This window comes from Leptopilina heterotoma, unplaced genomic scaffold, assembly GCF_015476425.1.
Source record: "Leptopilina heterotoma isolate Lh14 unplaced genomic scaffold, ASM1547642v1 Lhet_186, whole genome shotgun sequence".
Taxonomy (NCBI): Eukaryota; Metazoa; Arthropoda; class Insecta; order Hymenoptera; family Figitidae; genus Leptopilina; species Leptopilina heterotoma.
The window spans coordinates 856,638-872,454 of NW_025110905.1; the positions used below are offsets into that span (position 1 = coordinate 856,638).

At 36.4% G+C, this 15,817-nt stretch overlaps 1 protein-coding gene across 4 annotated transcripts in view; it reads left to right on the top strand.

Annotated features, from left to right (window-relative positions):
* The window catches only part of LOC122500450 (dihydropyrimidinase), a 345,407-nt gene that overhangs the window by 323,506 nt on the left and 6,084 nt on the right, over positions 1–15,817 (top strand). For all 4 annotated transcript variants that reach the window (XM_043609380.1, XM_043609379.1, XM_043609381.1 and 1 more), the window contains one exon: positions 11,792–12,068. In XM_043609380.1, coding sequence (XP_043465315.1) covers positions 11,792–12,068 — 277 coding nt within the window. The remainder of the gene's footprint in view (positions 1–11,791; positions 12,069–15,817) is intronic.

The window sequence follows — 15,817 nt, forward strand, 5'->3', positions numbered from 1 at the left end:
GCAATACACACATTTCGCCTCTTCTCTGATCTTAAATCTATGAAGGTACTGACCGAAGCAGCCGTGACCAGTCATCGCCTGCGTAAGGTAATAGCCAACTTCACCGTGCTTTCTTTCTAACCAGGTGGCGAGGTGGGGAATCAGGCGGTATGTCCACCTTCCTTTGGATTCCCCATCCCATCTTGCTTGCCAACTATCGACTAGTCTGATTCTTGCCGATTTGCGGATAGCCATCTTTAGGCTACCGCCGCTCTGTTGTTCCTGCGAGACAACTCGTTCTTTATTGAGCTGAAAGACTTCCTGTCTTTCTTTTGCCAACAAATCTGTTGGCGGTGTACTCGCAAGAACTAGAGCAGCGCAATCAGACACCGTCCTGTAGGCTGAGATTACTCTCCGTGCGCTCCCTGTCTGCACAGAGAGCAATCTGTCCAAGATGGCGTGGGTCTTAAGGGCATCAGCCCATACAGGGGCAGCATAAAGCTGCTTTGCTAGACCCACGGTCGCCACCAAGCGCCGCTTTTTTTCCCTGGGACCACCGATGTTGGGCATTAACCTAGATAGGTTACCCATACATTCGGCGGCCTTGAGTGCTGTGATGTTCACGTGGGGACCGAAGCTTAACCTTCGGTCCAACGTCACTCCCAGGTACTTAAGTTGATTTCCCCATGAGACTTCAGTTCCTCCTATTTTCACCTTCGGGGCTTCAAAAACTCGCCGGACCGTAACAAGCAGAGCCTCGGTCTTCTCTAAGGCCATTTGCAGGCCATGACGAGACAACCAACGCTCTACTCGCCGCAGACCTTCATCGAGTTTTATCTCGAGGACTTTGGTTTCCTGCGCTCTACACACCAGAAGTACGTCATCCGCAAAGGCTTTCAGGATCGTGTCTTCGGGCAGCTCCATTCTCAGGAGATCGTCATTATTATTATTATTATTATTATTATTATTATTATTATTATTATTATTATTATTATTATTATTATTATTATTATTATTATTATTATTATTATTATTATTATTATTATTATTATTATTATTATTATTATTATTATTATTATTATTATTATTATTATTATTATTATTATTATTATTATTATTATTATTATTATTATTATTATTATTATTATTATTATTATTATTATTATTATTATTATTATTATTATTATTATTATTATTATTATTATTATTATTATTATTATTATTATTATTATTATTATTATTATTATTATTATTATTATTATTATTATTATTATTATTATTATTATTATTATTATTATTATTATTATTATTATTATTATTATTATTATTATTATTATTATTATTATTATTATTATTATTATTATTATTATTATTATTATTATTATTATTATTATTATTATTATTATTATTATTATTATTATTATTATTATTATTATTATTATTTTTTTTTTTTTTTTTTTTTGCTTAGGGAATTTTGGGAAATCTGTTTACAGATACCTTGGATTCCGCACTCCAAGGTTATGTGGGGTTGGTAAAATAAAAAAAAGGGAATTTAAAAAAAAGGATAAATAAATAAATGTTATAATAAATTTAATAAACTGGCGACCTACTACCAGCCCGACCCACTAAAACCCGTAACCCTTCTTTTGGAGCCCTTTACCCTCCCTCGGAACTGTCGTAAGACTTTAGCCTTCGAGGGAGGCGCTCCAACTCTATCGCTGCTGCGACTTTGTTCTGTGTCTGCGGTTCTCCTGCGTCAATAGTTAAAAAATTTAAAACTATTTCAATATAAAAGCGGAATTAACAGCACAACAACAATAAAAAACAAAAATTTTAAGAAGTTTAAAAAGTCAAAAGATAAAATTATAAACGGATATATAAAAAAAAAATAAAAATAAACGCGTATAAAATATTGAAAACATAAAATTGTACAAAGATGAATAAAAAAAACAAAACAAATTAAAAAAATGTATAGGGACAAATAAATCACAAAATAAATTAATAAAAAACAAACAAACAAATTAAAAGCTGTTTAAATTACGCTTTTTGGCGGCCGTCGAGATCCTTCCTCGACATAACCGAGATTATGAAGTTCTCGACTTGCCGCCAATTCTCTTCCGACTGGGTCATCAGCGATACCATATTCTCCGGTGTAACTTGACTGTTTACACCTTCGAACATGGCCCGCCTCTCCAAGTCCCATTTTTTGCATGAGAAGAGGGTGTGCTCCGCGTTGTCCTCAGGGAACTGGCAATATGCACACACCTCGTTCTCGCGTAATTTAAAGCGACACAGGTACGAGTTAAAACACCCGTGACCTGTGAGCGCCTGAGTCAAATAATAGGAAACCTGACCGTGTTTCCTATTTATCCAGGTGGCGAGTGCCGGGATAAGGCGATAGGTCCATCGACCTTTTCCCTCACCATCCCATCTTTCCTGCCATCTTTCTATGAGCCTGTGCCTCGCTTCTTTGCGGATCAGGCCCTTGCTTGGTCTTAATTCCTCATCCCAGGAACTGCTTTCTTTAGAAAAGAGAAACATTTCTTCCCTTTCCCTCGCCAAGAGATCTGCTGGCGGGACACTTGCAAGGACCTGCACAGCACTCGTAGATACCGTCTTATATGCAGAGATGATACGCGTTGTTATCGATCTCTGCGCCGACAGTATCTTTTCACAGATGGTAACACATCTTTTACTCCTCAGGGATGGGGCCCACGCTGGTGCTGCATAGAGCATTTTAGCGTGGGCGACACTCGCCACCAGTCTTCTTTTTTGTTCACGGGGTCCGCCAACATTTGGCATTAACCGTGAAAGATTAGCCGCACACTCGATCGCCTTATTCGACGCCGTAGCCATGTGGTGGTGGAAGTTTAACCTTCCATCCAACTCCACACCAAGGTATTTAATTTGTTTACTCCACTTGACCTCGAATCCGTCCATCACGATTCGTGGGAGCTCATAACCACGTCTGTCTGTGACTAGCAGTGCCTCGGTCTTTTCCAGGGCCATTTCAAGACCTCTGGTATCCAGCCAGCTTTTTGCTAGTCGCAGACATTCGTTCACCAATGTCCCAAGAGCCTCCTCACTCTCGGCAGTGCACACGAACAACGCGTCGTCCGCAAAGCCGATGATCATCGCACCTTCGGGCAGATCCATTCGCAGAAAATCATCGTAAGATACATTCCATACAAATGGACCCACCCTCGAGCCTTGAGGAGCCCCACGCTGCATCTCTTCCCTGAGAGTGCAGGTGTCTCCCTCATATATAACCCACCTGTCGCTAAGATAATTATCCATTATCCGCAACAAGTAGGGCGGCATGTTTTTCTTTTCCATCGACTCGATGAGATCTTTCCATCTTGCGGAATTAAACGCGTTGCGTATGTCAATTGCTACCAACGCGCAGAAGCTCTTCTTTTTCCCAGGTCCCAATTTGTTTTTTCCTGCTTTGGCTATGTCCACAACTGCCTGGATGGCATCAACTGTGGACTTGCCTTTACGGAAACCAAATTGGTAATCGGATAGACGATTCTCTTCGGTCAAGTGGCCCTGCATTCTCTGGAGAACCATATCCTCTAGAAGTTTACCCATCGTATCTAGCAGGCATATAGGCCTGTACGATGAAACCTTATCTAGAGGTTTTTCACCTTTCCTTAGGAGGACTAACCTCTGTCGCTTCCAGTCGCGGAAGAACTCTCCTCTCTCAAGGCAAAGATTGAAGCATCGAAGCAGAATCTGGGGTGAAGTGTCGATTACCAACTTTAGGATCTCGTTACTTATCCCATCGATTCCAGGCGCCTTGCCTGTTTTTAATCTTTTGCCTGCTTTTTTCAGTTCACTAAGTGTGAAGAGTTCTTCCTCTTCGACTTTGCAAAAACTCCAGTCCCTTCTAAGGTATGGTTCTGCAGGAGGAAACAAAGAACTTATTATCTTTCTGACCCAATCGGGATTGTCCAGGCCGGGGGTCTTTTGCCTCGTCACTAATTTCTTAGTTACGATTTTAAAAGCCAGACCCCATGGGTCCTTATCGACCTCCTCGATTAGGTCCTTCCAGCTACGGCGTCGCGACTTGCGGATCTCTTTCTTGAGGTCCTTTTTCGCCTCCTTGAAAGCCTCTTTCAGCAAGGGATCTCCCTTAGAACGGGTATATGTCCTTCTTGCTTTGAGGCATTCCTTTCTCAAGGAGGACAGTTTTTCTGACCACCAGTGCAAGGATTTTTTCCTTGGAAAGGCGCCTTTGCGACGTGGCATCGACGCATTGCAAGCGGTGACGATTATATTTCGCACCGCTCGCACCTCTCCATTTAGACTTTTCGGCCTCCTCACCCAACCAGAATCCTCAATTAAGATAGATTCTTTTAGGGACCGGCTGAACTTCTCCTTGTCGAGTTTCTTAATGTTCCACGAGAAGGTTTTGCGACTAGGAGCTTCCTGTCTCTTTCCTCCTCGTGTGTCTCCCATTGAGACTGAGAACTCAATGTACTGGTGGTCACTTGCTGTATATTCCTCAGAGACCCGCCAGTCGCTTATGCGGCTAAATATATTAGACGATGCTATCGTTAGATCTATTATCGATCCGATCGCACCTCGTCTAAACGTCCATGTTTTTCCCCGGTTTACAACTAATAAATCGTTCTTGGAGATCATTTCTCCAATCAGAATTCCTCTCTTGTCGAGCCTCGTCTCACCCCACTCTGGCGACTTTGCATTAAAATCGCCAGTGATGATGACATCCAGCTTGGATTCTATGAGGCTCGATTCTAGGTCTTCTATATTGGCTTCGAAGGTGGTCAGCGGGTCGTTGGGTGAGAAGTAGCAGCTATACATACGTATGTTAGCCACCTCTATCCACACAAACCCGCTGCTTGTCTCCAAGAACTTGTCAACCCGCAATTCTGGGTTGCACAGCTTGATGGCGGCTCTCTTCGCCTTATCCTGATACCAAGGTGCGAGGTCGCTTCCTTGATACTGCTCACTGCAGAACAGGATATCCACCTCATTTTCCCTAGCTGTTTGCATCAGGAGCACCTGTGCATCCTTACTTGTATGCAGGTTGACTTGAAGGAGCTTTAAGGATTTGCCCTTTTAAGTTTCTCCAGTTCCTCCTTGTAAACCGGGCAGGAAATTCTTCCAGGGATATGGTTGACTTCCGTTTTTCCCAAATCTGTACACGTTATGCACTTTGGCTTGTCATTAGTACACTTTTTGGAGAAGTGTCCCGCTTCGCCGCATCTCCGACAGTTTTTTGTTCTGTCGGGGCCCTTGCAAATTCGGGTCACGTGTCCATAGGCTAGGCACTTTTGACATCTTGTCACTTCTAAGTGCGTTCGGATGGATGCATTTATCCAGCCAATACGCACTTTGCCCAGCTTAAGCAGACTCTCGCTGTCCGTTTCATTCAAGCGTACTAGTGCCACTTTCGTACCACCAAAACGTGTCAGAAGTCGGCAAGTCACCTCTAATTCGGGCTTTTGCAACTTCTGCTTTAAGACGGTTAAAACGTCCTCCTCTAAAGTTGTTTCGACAAGATCCCGAATTTCGAGGGTCTTTTTACTGACAAGAGCCGTAACCTCGGCCTTGTCCAGAAGAACGGAGGTAAGATTCTGAGCGAACTTTGAAGTTTCACCCCCCTTTTTCACAACAACAAGAACCTCTTTTTTAAGAGTTCTCCTAATTTTCACAATCTCTGTTCCAGTTTCCTCTGGCTTTACCGAAGTTGTTGCCAGTTTTATGAGATCATGGTAGGTCTCTGGATTCCGGGCCACAATTTTTATTGCCTCCGTTGTTCTAATTTTGGGGGGGCGCTTCTGAAGTCGCTCCCTCTCCTCCGCTTTCTTCAAGGCCTTTTTCTTACGGGCCTCCCGTTTCCTATTGGAGACAGTTTCAAAGTCTTTTTCGTTTTCAGGCTTATTTGCCACAGTTGCCTCCGAATAAGAAGCAACCCTGGCCGAAGCAGCCTTACTCACCTCCGTCTCCATAACAGTAGGGTTTGCCTTGGTCTCCTTGCTCTTAACCCTCTTACCCTTGGGAGTGGTCACAGAAGAATCAGTCTCCGGACCTTCAAACTCTCTAGGGCGCTTCCTTGGGTCGATGGACTTGCTCTCGCTGGATGTGGCATTATTATTATTATTATTATTATTATTATTATTATTATTATTATTATTATTATTATTATTATTATTATTATTATTATTATTATTATTATTATTATTATTATTATTATTATTATTATTATTATTATTATTATTTTTTTTTTTTTTTTTTTGCTTAGGGACTTTTGGGAAATCTGCCTACAGATACCTTGGATTCCGCACTCCAAGGTTATGTGGGGTTGGTATGATAAAACAAAAGGAAATATAAAAAAAAGAAAAATAAATCCATAAAAAATTAAATTTAATACACTGGCGACCTACTACCGGCCCGACCCACTAAAACCCGTAACCCTTCTTCTGGAGCCCTTTACCCTCCCTCGGAACTGTCGTAAGACTTTAGCCTTCGAGGGTGGCGCTCCAACTCTGTCGCTAATGCGACTTTCTGCTTTTCTCTGCGGTTATCCTGCGTTAATAGTTAAAAATTTAATACTATTTCACTATAAAGCGGAACTAACAGCACAACAATATTTAAAAATAACAAATGTGTAATTAAGTGTAAAAAGTCAGAAGATAAAATTATAAACGGATATATAAAAAAAGAAAAAATAAACGCGTATAAAAAATTCAAAAAACATAAAACTGTACAAAGATGAATAAAAAACACAAACAATTAAAAAATGTATAAGGACAAATAAATCACAAAATAAATTAATAAAAAACAAACGAACAAAATTAAAAGCTGTTTAAATTACGCTTTTTGGCGGCCGTCGAGATCCTTCCTCGACATAACCGAGATTATGAAGTTCTCGACTTGCCGCCAATTCTCTTCCGACTGGGTCATCAGCGATACCATGTTCTCCGGTGTAACTTGACTGTTTACACCTTCGAACATGGCCCGCCTCTCCAAGTCCCAATTCTTGCATGAGAAGAGGGTGTGCTCCGCGTTGTCCTCAGGGAACTGGCAATATGCACACACCTTGTCCTCGCGTAATTTAAAGCGACACAGGTACGAGTTAAAACACCCGTGACCTGTGAGCGCCTGAGTCATATAATAGGAAACCTGACCGTGTTTCCTATTTATCCAGGTGGCGAGTGCCGGGATAAGGCGATAAGTCCATCGACCTTTTTCCTCACCATCCCATCTTTCTTGCCATCTTTCTATGAGCCTGTGCCTCGCTTCTTTGCGGATCAGGCCCTTGCTTGGTCTTAATTCCTCATTCAAGGAACTGCTTTCTTTAGAAAAGAGAAACATTTCTTCCCTTTCCCTCGCCAAAAGATCTGCTGGCGGGACACTTGCAAGGACCTGCACAGCACTCGTAGATACCGTCTTATATGCAGAGATGATACGCGTTGTTATCGATCTCTGCGCAGACAGTATCTTTTCACAGATGGTCACACATCTTTTACTCCTCAGGGATGGGGCCCACGCTGGTGCTGCATAGAGCATTTTAGCGTGGGCGACACTCGCCACCAGTCTTCTTTTTTGTTCACGGGGTCCGCCAACATTTGGCATTAGCCGTGAAAGATTAGCCGCACACTCGATCGCCTTATTTGACGCCGTAGCCATGTGGTGGTGGAAGTGTAACCTTCCATCTAACTCCACACCAAGATATTTAATTTGCTTACTCCACTTGACCTCGAATCCGTCTATCACGATTCGTGGGAGCTCATAACCACGTCTGTCTGTGACCAGCAGTGCCTCGGTCTTTTCCAGGGCCATTTCAAGACCTCTGGTATCCAGCCAGCTTTTAGCTAGTCGCAGACATTCGTTCACCAATGTCCCAAGAGCCTCCTCACTTTCGGCAGTGCACACGAATAACGCGTCGTCCGCAAAGCCGATGATCACCGCACCTTCGGGCAGATCCATTCGCAGAAAATCATCGTAAGATACATTCCATACAAATGGACCCACCCTCGAGCCTTGAGGAGCTCCACGCTGCATCTCTTCCTTGAGAGTGCAGGTGTCTCCCTCATATATAACCCACCTGTCGCTAAGATAATTATCCATTATCCGCAACAAGTAGGGCGGCATGTTTTTCTTTTCCATCGACTCGATGAGATCTTTCCATCTTGCGGAATTAAACGCGTTGCGTATGTCAATTGCTACCAACGCGCAGAAGCTCTTCTTTTTCCCAGGTCCCAATTTGTTTTTTCCTGCTTTGGCTATGTCCACAACTGCCTGGATGGCATCAACCGTGGACTTGCCTTTACGGAAACCAAATTGGTGATCGGATAGACGATTCTCTTCGGTCAAGTGGCTTTGCATTCTCTGCAGAACCATATCCTCTAGAAGTTTACCCATCGTATCTAGCAGGCATATAGGCCTGTACGATGAAACCTTATCTAGAGGTTTTTCACCTTTCCTTAGGAGGACTAACCTCTGTCGCTTCCAGTCGCGGAAGAACTCTCCTCTCTCAAGGCAAAGATTGAAGCATCGAAGCAGAATCTGGGGTGAAGTGTCGATTACCAACTTTAGGATCTCGTTACTTATCCCATCGATTCCAGGCGCCTTGCCTGTTTTCAATCTTTTGCCTGCTTTTTGCAGTTCACTAATTATTATTATTATTATTATTATTATTATTATTATTATTATTATTATTATTATTATTATTATTATTATTATTATTATTATTATTATTATTATTATTATTATTATTATTATTATTATTATTATTATTATTATTATTATTATTATTATTATTATTATTATTATTATTATTATTATTATTATTATTATTATTATTATTATTATTATTATTATATTATTATTATTATTATTATTATTATTATTATTATTATTATTATTATTATTATTATTATTATATTATTATTATTATTATTATTATTATTATTATATTATTATTATTATTATTATTATTATTATTATTATTATTATTATTATTATTATTATTATTATTATTATTATTATTATTATTATTATTATTATTATTATTATTATTATTATTATTATTATTATTATTATTATTATTATTATTATTATTATTATTATTATTATTATTATTATTATTATTATTATTATTATTATTATTATTATTATTATTATTATTATTATTATTATTATATTATTATTATATTATTATTATTATTATTATTATTATTATTATTATTATTATTATTATTATTATTATTATTATTATTATTATTATTATTATTATTATTATTATTATTATTATTATTATTATTATTATTATTATTATTATTATTATTATTATTATATTATTATTATTATTATTATTATTATTATTATTATTATTATTATTATTATTATTATATTATTATTATTATTATTATTATTATTATTATTATTATTATTATTATTATATTATTATTATTATTATTATTATTATTATTATTATTATTATTATTATTATTATTATTATTATTATTATTATGAGCTCCCACGAATCGTGATAGACGGATTCGAGATCAAGTGGAGTAAGCAAATTAAATATCTTGGTGTGGAGTTAGATGGAAGGTTAAACTTCCACCACCACATGGCTACGGCGTCAAATAAGGCGATCGAGTGTGCGGCTAATCTTTCACGGCTAATGCCAAATGTTAGCGGACGCCGTGAACAAAAAAGAAGACTGGTGGCGAGTGTCGCCCACGCTAGAATGCTCTATGCAGCACCAGCGTGGGCCCCATCCCTGAGGAGTAAAACATGTGTGACCATCTGTGAAAAGATACTGTCTGCGCAGAGATCGATAACAACGCGTATCATCTCTGCATATAAGACGGTATCTACGAGTGCTGTGCAGGTCCTTGCAAGTGTCCCGCCAGCAGATCTTTTGGCGAGGGAAAGGGAAGAAATGTTTCTCTTTTCTAAAGAAAGAAGTTCCTTGGATGAGGAATTAAGACCAAGCAAGGGCCTGATCCGCAAAGAAGCGAGGCACAGGCTCATAGAAAGATGGCAAGAAAGATGGGATGGTGAGGAAAAAGGTCGATGGACTTATCGCCTTATCCCGGCACTCGCCACCTGGATAAATAGGAAACACGGTCAGGTTTCCTATTATATGACTCAGGCGCTCACAGGTCACGGGTGTTTTAACTCGTACCTGTGTCGCTTTAAATTACGCGAGGACAAGGTGTGTGCATATTGCCAGTTCCCTGAGGACAACGCGGAGCACACCCTCTTCTCATGCAAGAAATAAGACTTGGAAAGGCAGGCCATGTTCGAAGGTGTAAACAGTCAAGTTACACCGGAGAACATGGTATCGCTGATGACCCAGTCAGAGGAGAATTGGCGGCAAGTCGAGAACTTCATAATCTCGGTTATGTCGAGGAAGGATCTCGACGGCCGCCAAAAAGCGTAATTTAAACAGCTTTTAATTTATTCGTTTGTTTTTTTATTAATTTATTTTGTGATTTATTTGTCCTTATACAATTCTAATTTATTCCGTTTTATGTTTTTAATATTATATACGCGTTTATTATTTTTTTTTTTTCTTTTATATCCGTTTGCAATTTTATCTTTTGACTGTTTACACTTGATTAAACATTTTTTTTTATTATTGTTGTGCTGTTAATTCCGCTTTTATATTGAAATAGTTTTAAATTTTTAACTATTAACGCAGGATAACCGCAGAGAAAAGCAGAAAGTCGCATTAGCGACAGAGTCGGAGCGCCACCCTCGAAGGCTAAAGTCTTACGACAGTTCCGAGGGAGGGTAAAGGGCTATAAAAGAAGGGTTACGGGTTTTAGTGGGTCGGGCTGGTAGTAGGTCGCCAGTTTGTTAAATTTATTATAACATTTATTTATTTTTCTTTTTTTTTATATTTCTTTTTGTTTTTTTTATCATACCAACCCCACATAACCTTGGAGTGCGGAATCCAAGGTATCTGTAGGCAGATTTCCCAAAAGTCCCTAAGCAAAAAAAAAAAAAAATTATTATTATTATTATTATTATTATTATTATTATTATTATTATTATTACTATTATTATAATCAACTAATTTTAAACATGAATCAATAAATATTTTTGCACTTTTAAGCATTTTTTCTATACTTTTTAAAATTTTTTCTAATTGCTAAAAAAGTGCCATTTTTTCGCACCATCTCCACTTTACACTCATAATTTAAGAAAAGTAATAAATATTTTAACTGTGGCACAAGTGGAAAAAAGCTGTGCAAAGTTAGCACCGGCCTTTGCAAAATTAGGTACAGACGTCTATGCGAAAAGCGAACCAAAATGTCTTTAGCGTTATTCGTAACACATTTCTCTCCGTGTAGGTCCATAAATTATATCATGGTTTATCAATATATCACACCACGAAATTATAAATTCGTCCAGTATACAATCTCTGAGAAAGGCAGGGTGGTCAACTTAGGACCACTCTCCCCTATATAATATTAATATTTTTATTCAAAATATTCTTTAGAATTAAGTTTTTAGGGAAAATGTCAAGGGGTGAACAACTCGTGAATTATGGTGTACATTTGTATTGAATTACTAATGTGAATTACCGTAAATAACTGAATTATTATTGTATTAGGTGTACACCAAATTCTAGAGTTGTTTGCCTCTCGGAAAATGTCAAAATTCTGTCTGGAAATCAGTGAAAATAAGGGAAAAGCAAAATGAAATTATTGTGACAACCCTGATTTTATTTATTGTTTATTTAATTAAATTTAGTTTGGAAGAAATGTATTTTAATAATAAGTAATGATTAATTTTTAACTTTAATAAAATTTCTTTTTAGCGACTGAGAGGAATTGCTCGAAGTGAAGCTGACGAGAAGAGATTCGCCGAAGAAGATATAGCAATACAAAAGGCAAAGGAAGCTGCACGAGCGGCTGCAGCGATAAGCGCTGCGAGAATGAATCATACAAATGGCAATCACGATTCGACACGATCAAAATTATCTCATATCTCATGCACACCAACTTTACCAGAGTCTGCAGTTATCACTCCATCAGGTAAAGGACCACGAATGGAGGGTCAAAGGAATCTGCAAGACTCCACCTTCTCCATTAGCGGTACGTTGACAAGATTTTTTCTAAAAATATTTTTTTATTATAATAGTAATTGAGGTATTCTGTCTTTACCTGAAGTTAGGTTTGGTGCTCATTTCATGAACACTTTGCTTCCTCATAGATAATAATAATAGAAATATATGAATAACTTTTTATAAATATGGTAAAAGTGATTGAATCTTGGGTCAATCAATGTATTTAAATACCCTACAAGATAGTTATAATAGTTTAATAGTTAAACAAAAATTTTCAAACAAAAATGTTGAGAAAATGTCATTTTCCACAATTTTTGGTTTTTAAAATACCAATAATTTAGAAATTTATTATCGAATAAGGTTCAAAAATAAGTCAATCGAAGCGTTTTTTAATGCTCTACAAGTTGGTAACGATAATTTTAAAGTTACTTCTAAATTTTTCAACAAAATTTTCAAAAAAGTCTTATTTTCCAAAATTTATTATTTTTAAAAGTTTAATATCTCCAATTAATATGGTCAAAAAAATGTTCAATAAGCGCTCAAAAGATGCGTCTAAAAAACTCTACAAAATTAGAGAAAAACATTTATAGGTGTCCTAACATTTTTTTTAAGTTATGGACAAAAAACGATTTTTTGAAAAATTAAAAATCCAAAAAAATATAGTTAAACTTTAGGAATCGGGCTGAAAATACTCTTATATTATGTCCGCAAGTGAGACCTACAATTTAAAAAAAATTCGGCCCTAAAGCTCTTCATGATCTCGAGATATTTATGAAAATGTAATATTTACACACACACATACTGAACGACATTTTTTAAAAATGTCATTTTTGAACTCCTGAGGTCAAATAACATAAAGATATGTCAAAAAATCGAACTCGAAAAATTTTGGTATTACAATATACTTTCTCTATGAGGAAGTAATTATTGAAAATATTAAGTAGTCTATGAATTTTCTTTTTCAAATTTAAAAAAATCCATAAGTAGAGTTACAGTTGCAATTTTTAGAAATAAACAATTAATTTTTTTTGTATTTGAATAATTAATTTCAAGTACAACTTTTTAATAAGAATTGATTTCAAGAAGAATTTCAGTTAAAATTTTAGAAAATATTTCAAGTATTGGAAGAATTGCAGTTCTAATTTTTAGAAATAGTTAAATTGAGGCCTTGGATCGAATAACTCGCCCGACGCTCGGAGGCACGCGCTAATACCAGTCGGATAGCAGTGAGTGGCCCAGAGGCGCTCACTGCTCACTGACTGGCAATTGCGCGTTCCTCCGAGCGTCGGGCGAGTGTTATTCGATCCAAGACCTCAATTTCAAAAGGTTAAAACCTTTTGAACTTTTTACTTTATTTAAAGTATTATGAAATTTTAATTCCTTTTTGACACATAGATAACAATAAATATCAAATATTGAAAAATTATTTTTTAAAAAATAATAAATTTTCATTAATAGTTTCAAAAAAATAGTTTTTATTACTAACAATAGGCACGAAAATTTCACGCACGCTTTTAGTACATTAAAGATAAGAATATGAGAATTTTAATTTTATTATTTGATCCTCCGGCATGAAGGAGTATAAGGAGAAGTATGTATATGTATCCCTATTGACTGTACTTGACTGCGTAAAATCGCCATGCACGAAAATTGGCATACCGGAAATTTGTTCACTGATATTAGCGCCCCTACAGGAGAAAATATATACCCTCCATGCTGTCCATGATAAAAGTTTTGTTTACGTAGTTTTTTTAACAATAAAATAATAGTAATATGAATTGTTTTATAAAAAATTGCATGTCTAGTTATAAAGCAAATAAAAATGCTTCTGAAAAAAGTGTTTTTTCAAAGCACCGAGAATGATAAGTTTATTTAATATACTATTCTGTAAGGGTAAAAGTTTTTATACTTTTACCAACAGACATTTATGAATTTAATGCAAAGAATTTTTGGTTGTTTATTTGAAGTCCTTTCTATTTATATAACGTATAAAACAATTTAATTCTGTTCATCTATTTTACAATACAACACTCAGAGGATCCTCTAACTTTAAATATCAATCAGCTGTCAAAGATAAAAATACTTAAAATGTAAAATTGCACTTATTTCTCCCGTTTGGCGGCGCTGTTATCAGTGAACATGAGGCTATTACTTTTCGCGTACCTGTCGATTTTACTGCAGAGAAGTACAGTCAATATCAGGAAATTTTCCCATTGGAGATATGTCTCCTTATACTCCTTCATGGCCTCCGGACAGTATAACCGGTATAACCACACATAAAATTCTGACCGCCATGCTAATTCAATGGGCGTCAGAATTTTATGTGTGGTTATACTTTCCGGAGGCTCATTTATTATACCTACATACTTCATGACTTTCGACTTTAAGTGTGAAAATTTTTAAATAAATATTAAACATAAATTTTTAGTCTACTAAATATATAAAGTACAAACTTGAGGGTTCACGTGCAATAAGGGGACGCGCAGGCTATTCGTTGTCCTCTCGCGCAGCCGCAGAATCGCTATACGCAGGGACTTTCACTTCCATGCGTATCCCCTCAGGGTGAAGTCCCATGGTAGCGTTTTGCGTTGCGTTTTGTAACTAGGCCATGAGTGCAAATAGAGCAAACATATATCTGTATCTCTCTCACACTCATGGCCTAGTTACAAAACGCAACGCAAAACGGTGCCATGGGACTCCACCCTAAGGCTGGAGTCTCATGATAGCGTTTTGCGTTACGTTTTGTAACCAGGCCATGAGTGTGAGAGAGATACAGATATATGTTTGCTCTATTTGCACTCATGGCCTAGTTACAAAACGCAACGCAAAACACTACCATGGGACTCCAGCCTTATTGCACGTGAACCCTCACTTAAACTTGGAACTATATAATTAAATATAAAACAAGTTGTTCATTTTATGACCATTAAGCTTCCTCAATATATAAAAATTGCGGTTTTGCAAACTTTTGAAAAATTATGTACAAAAGGGTTCGTCCAGAAGATTGGTTAAAAATAAAATTATATAAATCATTTATAAGTTGTTGTATAAATATTTGGTGGAATTTACACTTTCATTTGCCAATTGCTTCTATTTTATGATAGAATAATCATTTCAAAATATTAATATTAATATTAAATTAATTATGAAAAAAATACCAAATTTGAATTTTTTGTGAAAAAGAAAAATATTTATTAATTTTATAAATTTTGATAAAATATATACTTTGTATACATCAATCGATTCGTTTTCTTGCCAGGAATGTAATTTTGAGAATAATTAATAAAAATATTAACAAATAAAAAAATTATTTCAGAAAATACAAAAAAAAAATTTTCTGAATTTTAAAAAAATTGTATAAAAAAAAATTTTGTACATATTTTTGAAAATCCTTGTGTCAGATTTCAGGTATTAATGACTGCAATAAACCTGCAAAATTTCAGGACAATCCATCAAAATTTGTCTGAGATAATTTGTACACAATTTTTGTGACATACACACACACACACATACACACATACACACACACATACACACATACATACACACACACATACATCTGGACATTTGCTCATAATTGAATATACATATGTTCTAGATGAAAATGAGTCCATATAACCTTGTTTTGAAAAATTGAAAATCGTCACCAATGCAAAGCTTCCTCATGAGGAAGCAAAACTATTTAATTAATTTGAATTAAGTCTAAAATAGAATTTTTTTGCATTTTTACTGAAAATAATTTTCAAAGAAAGAAAGTTTTATTTAGCAGAATTCTTT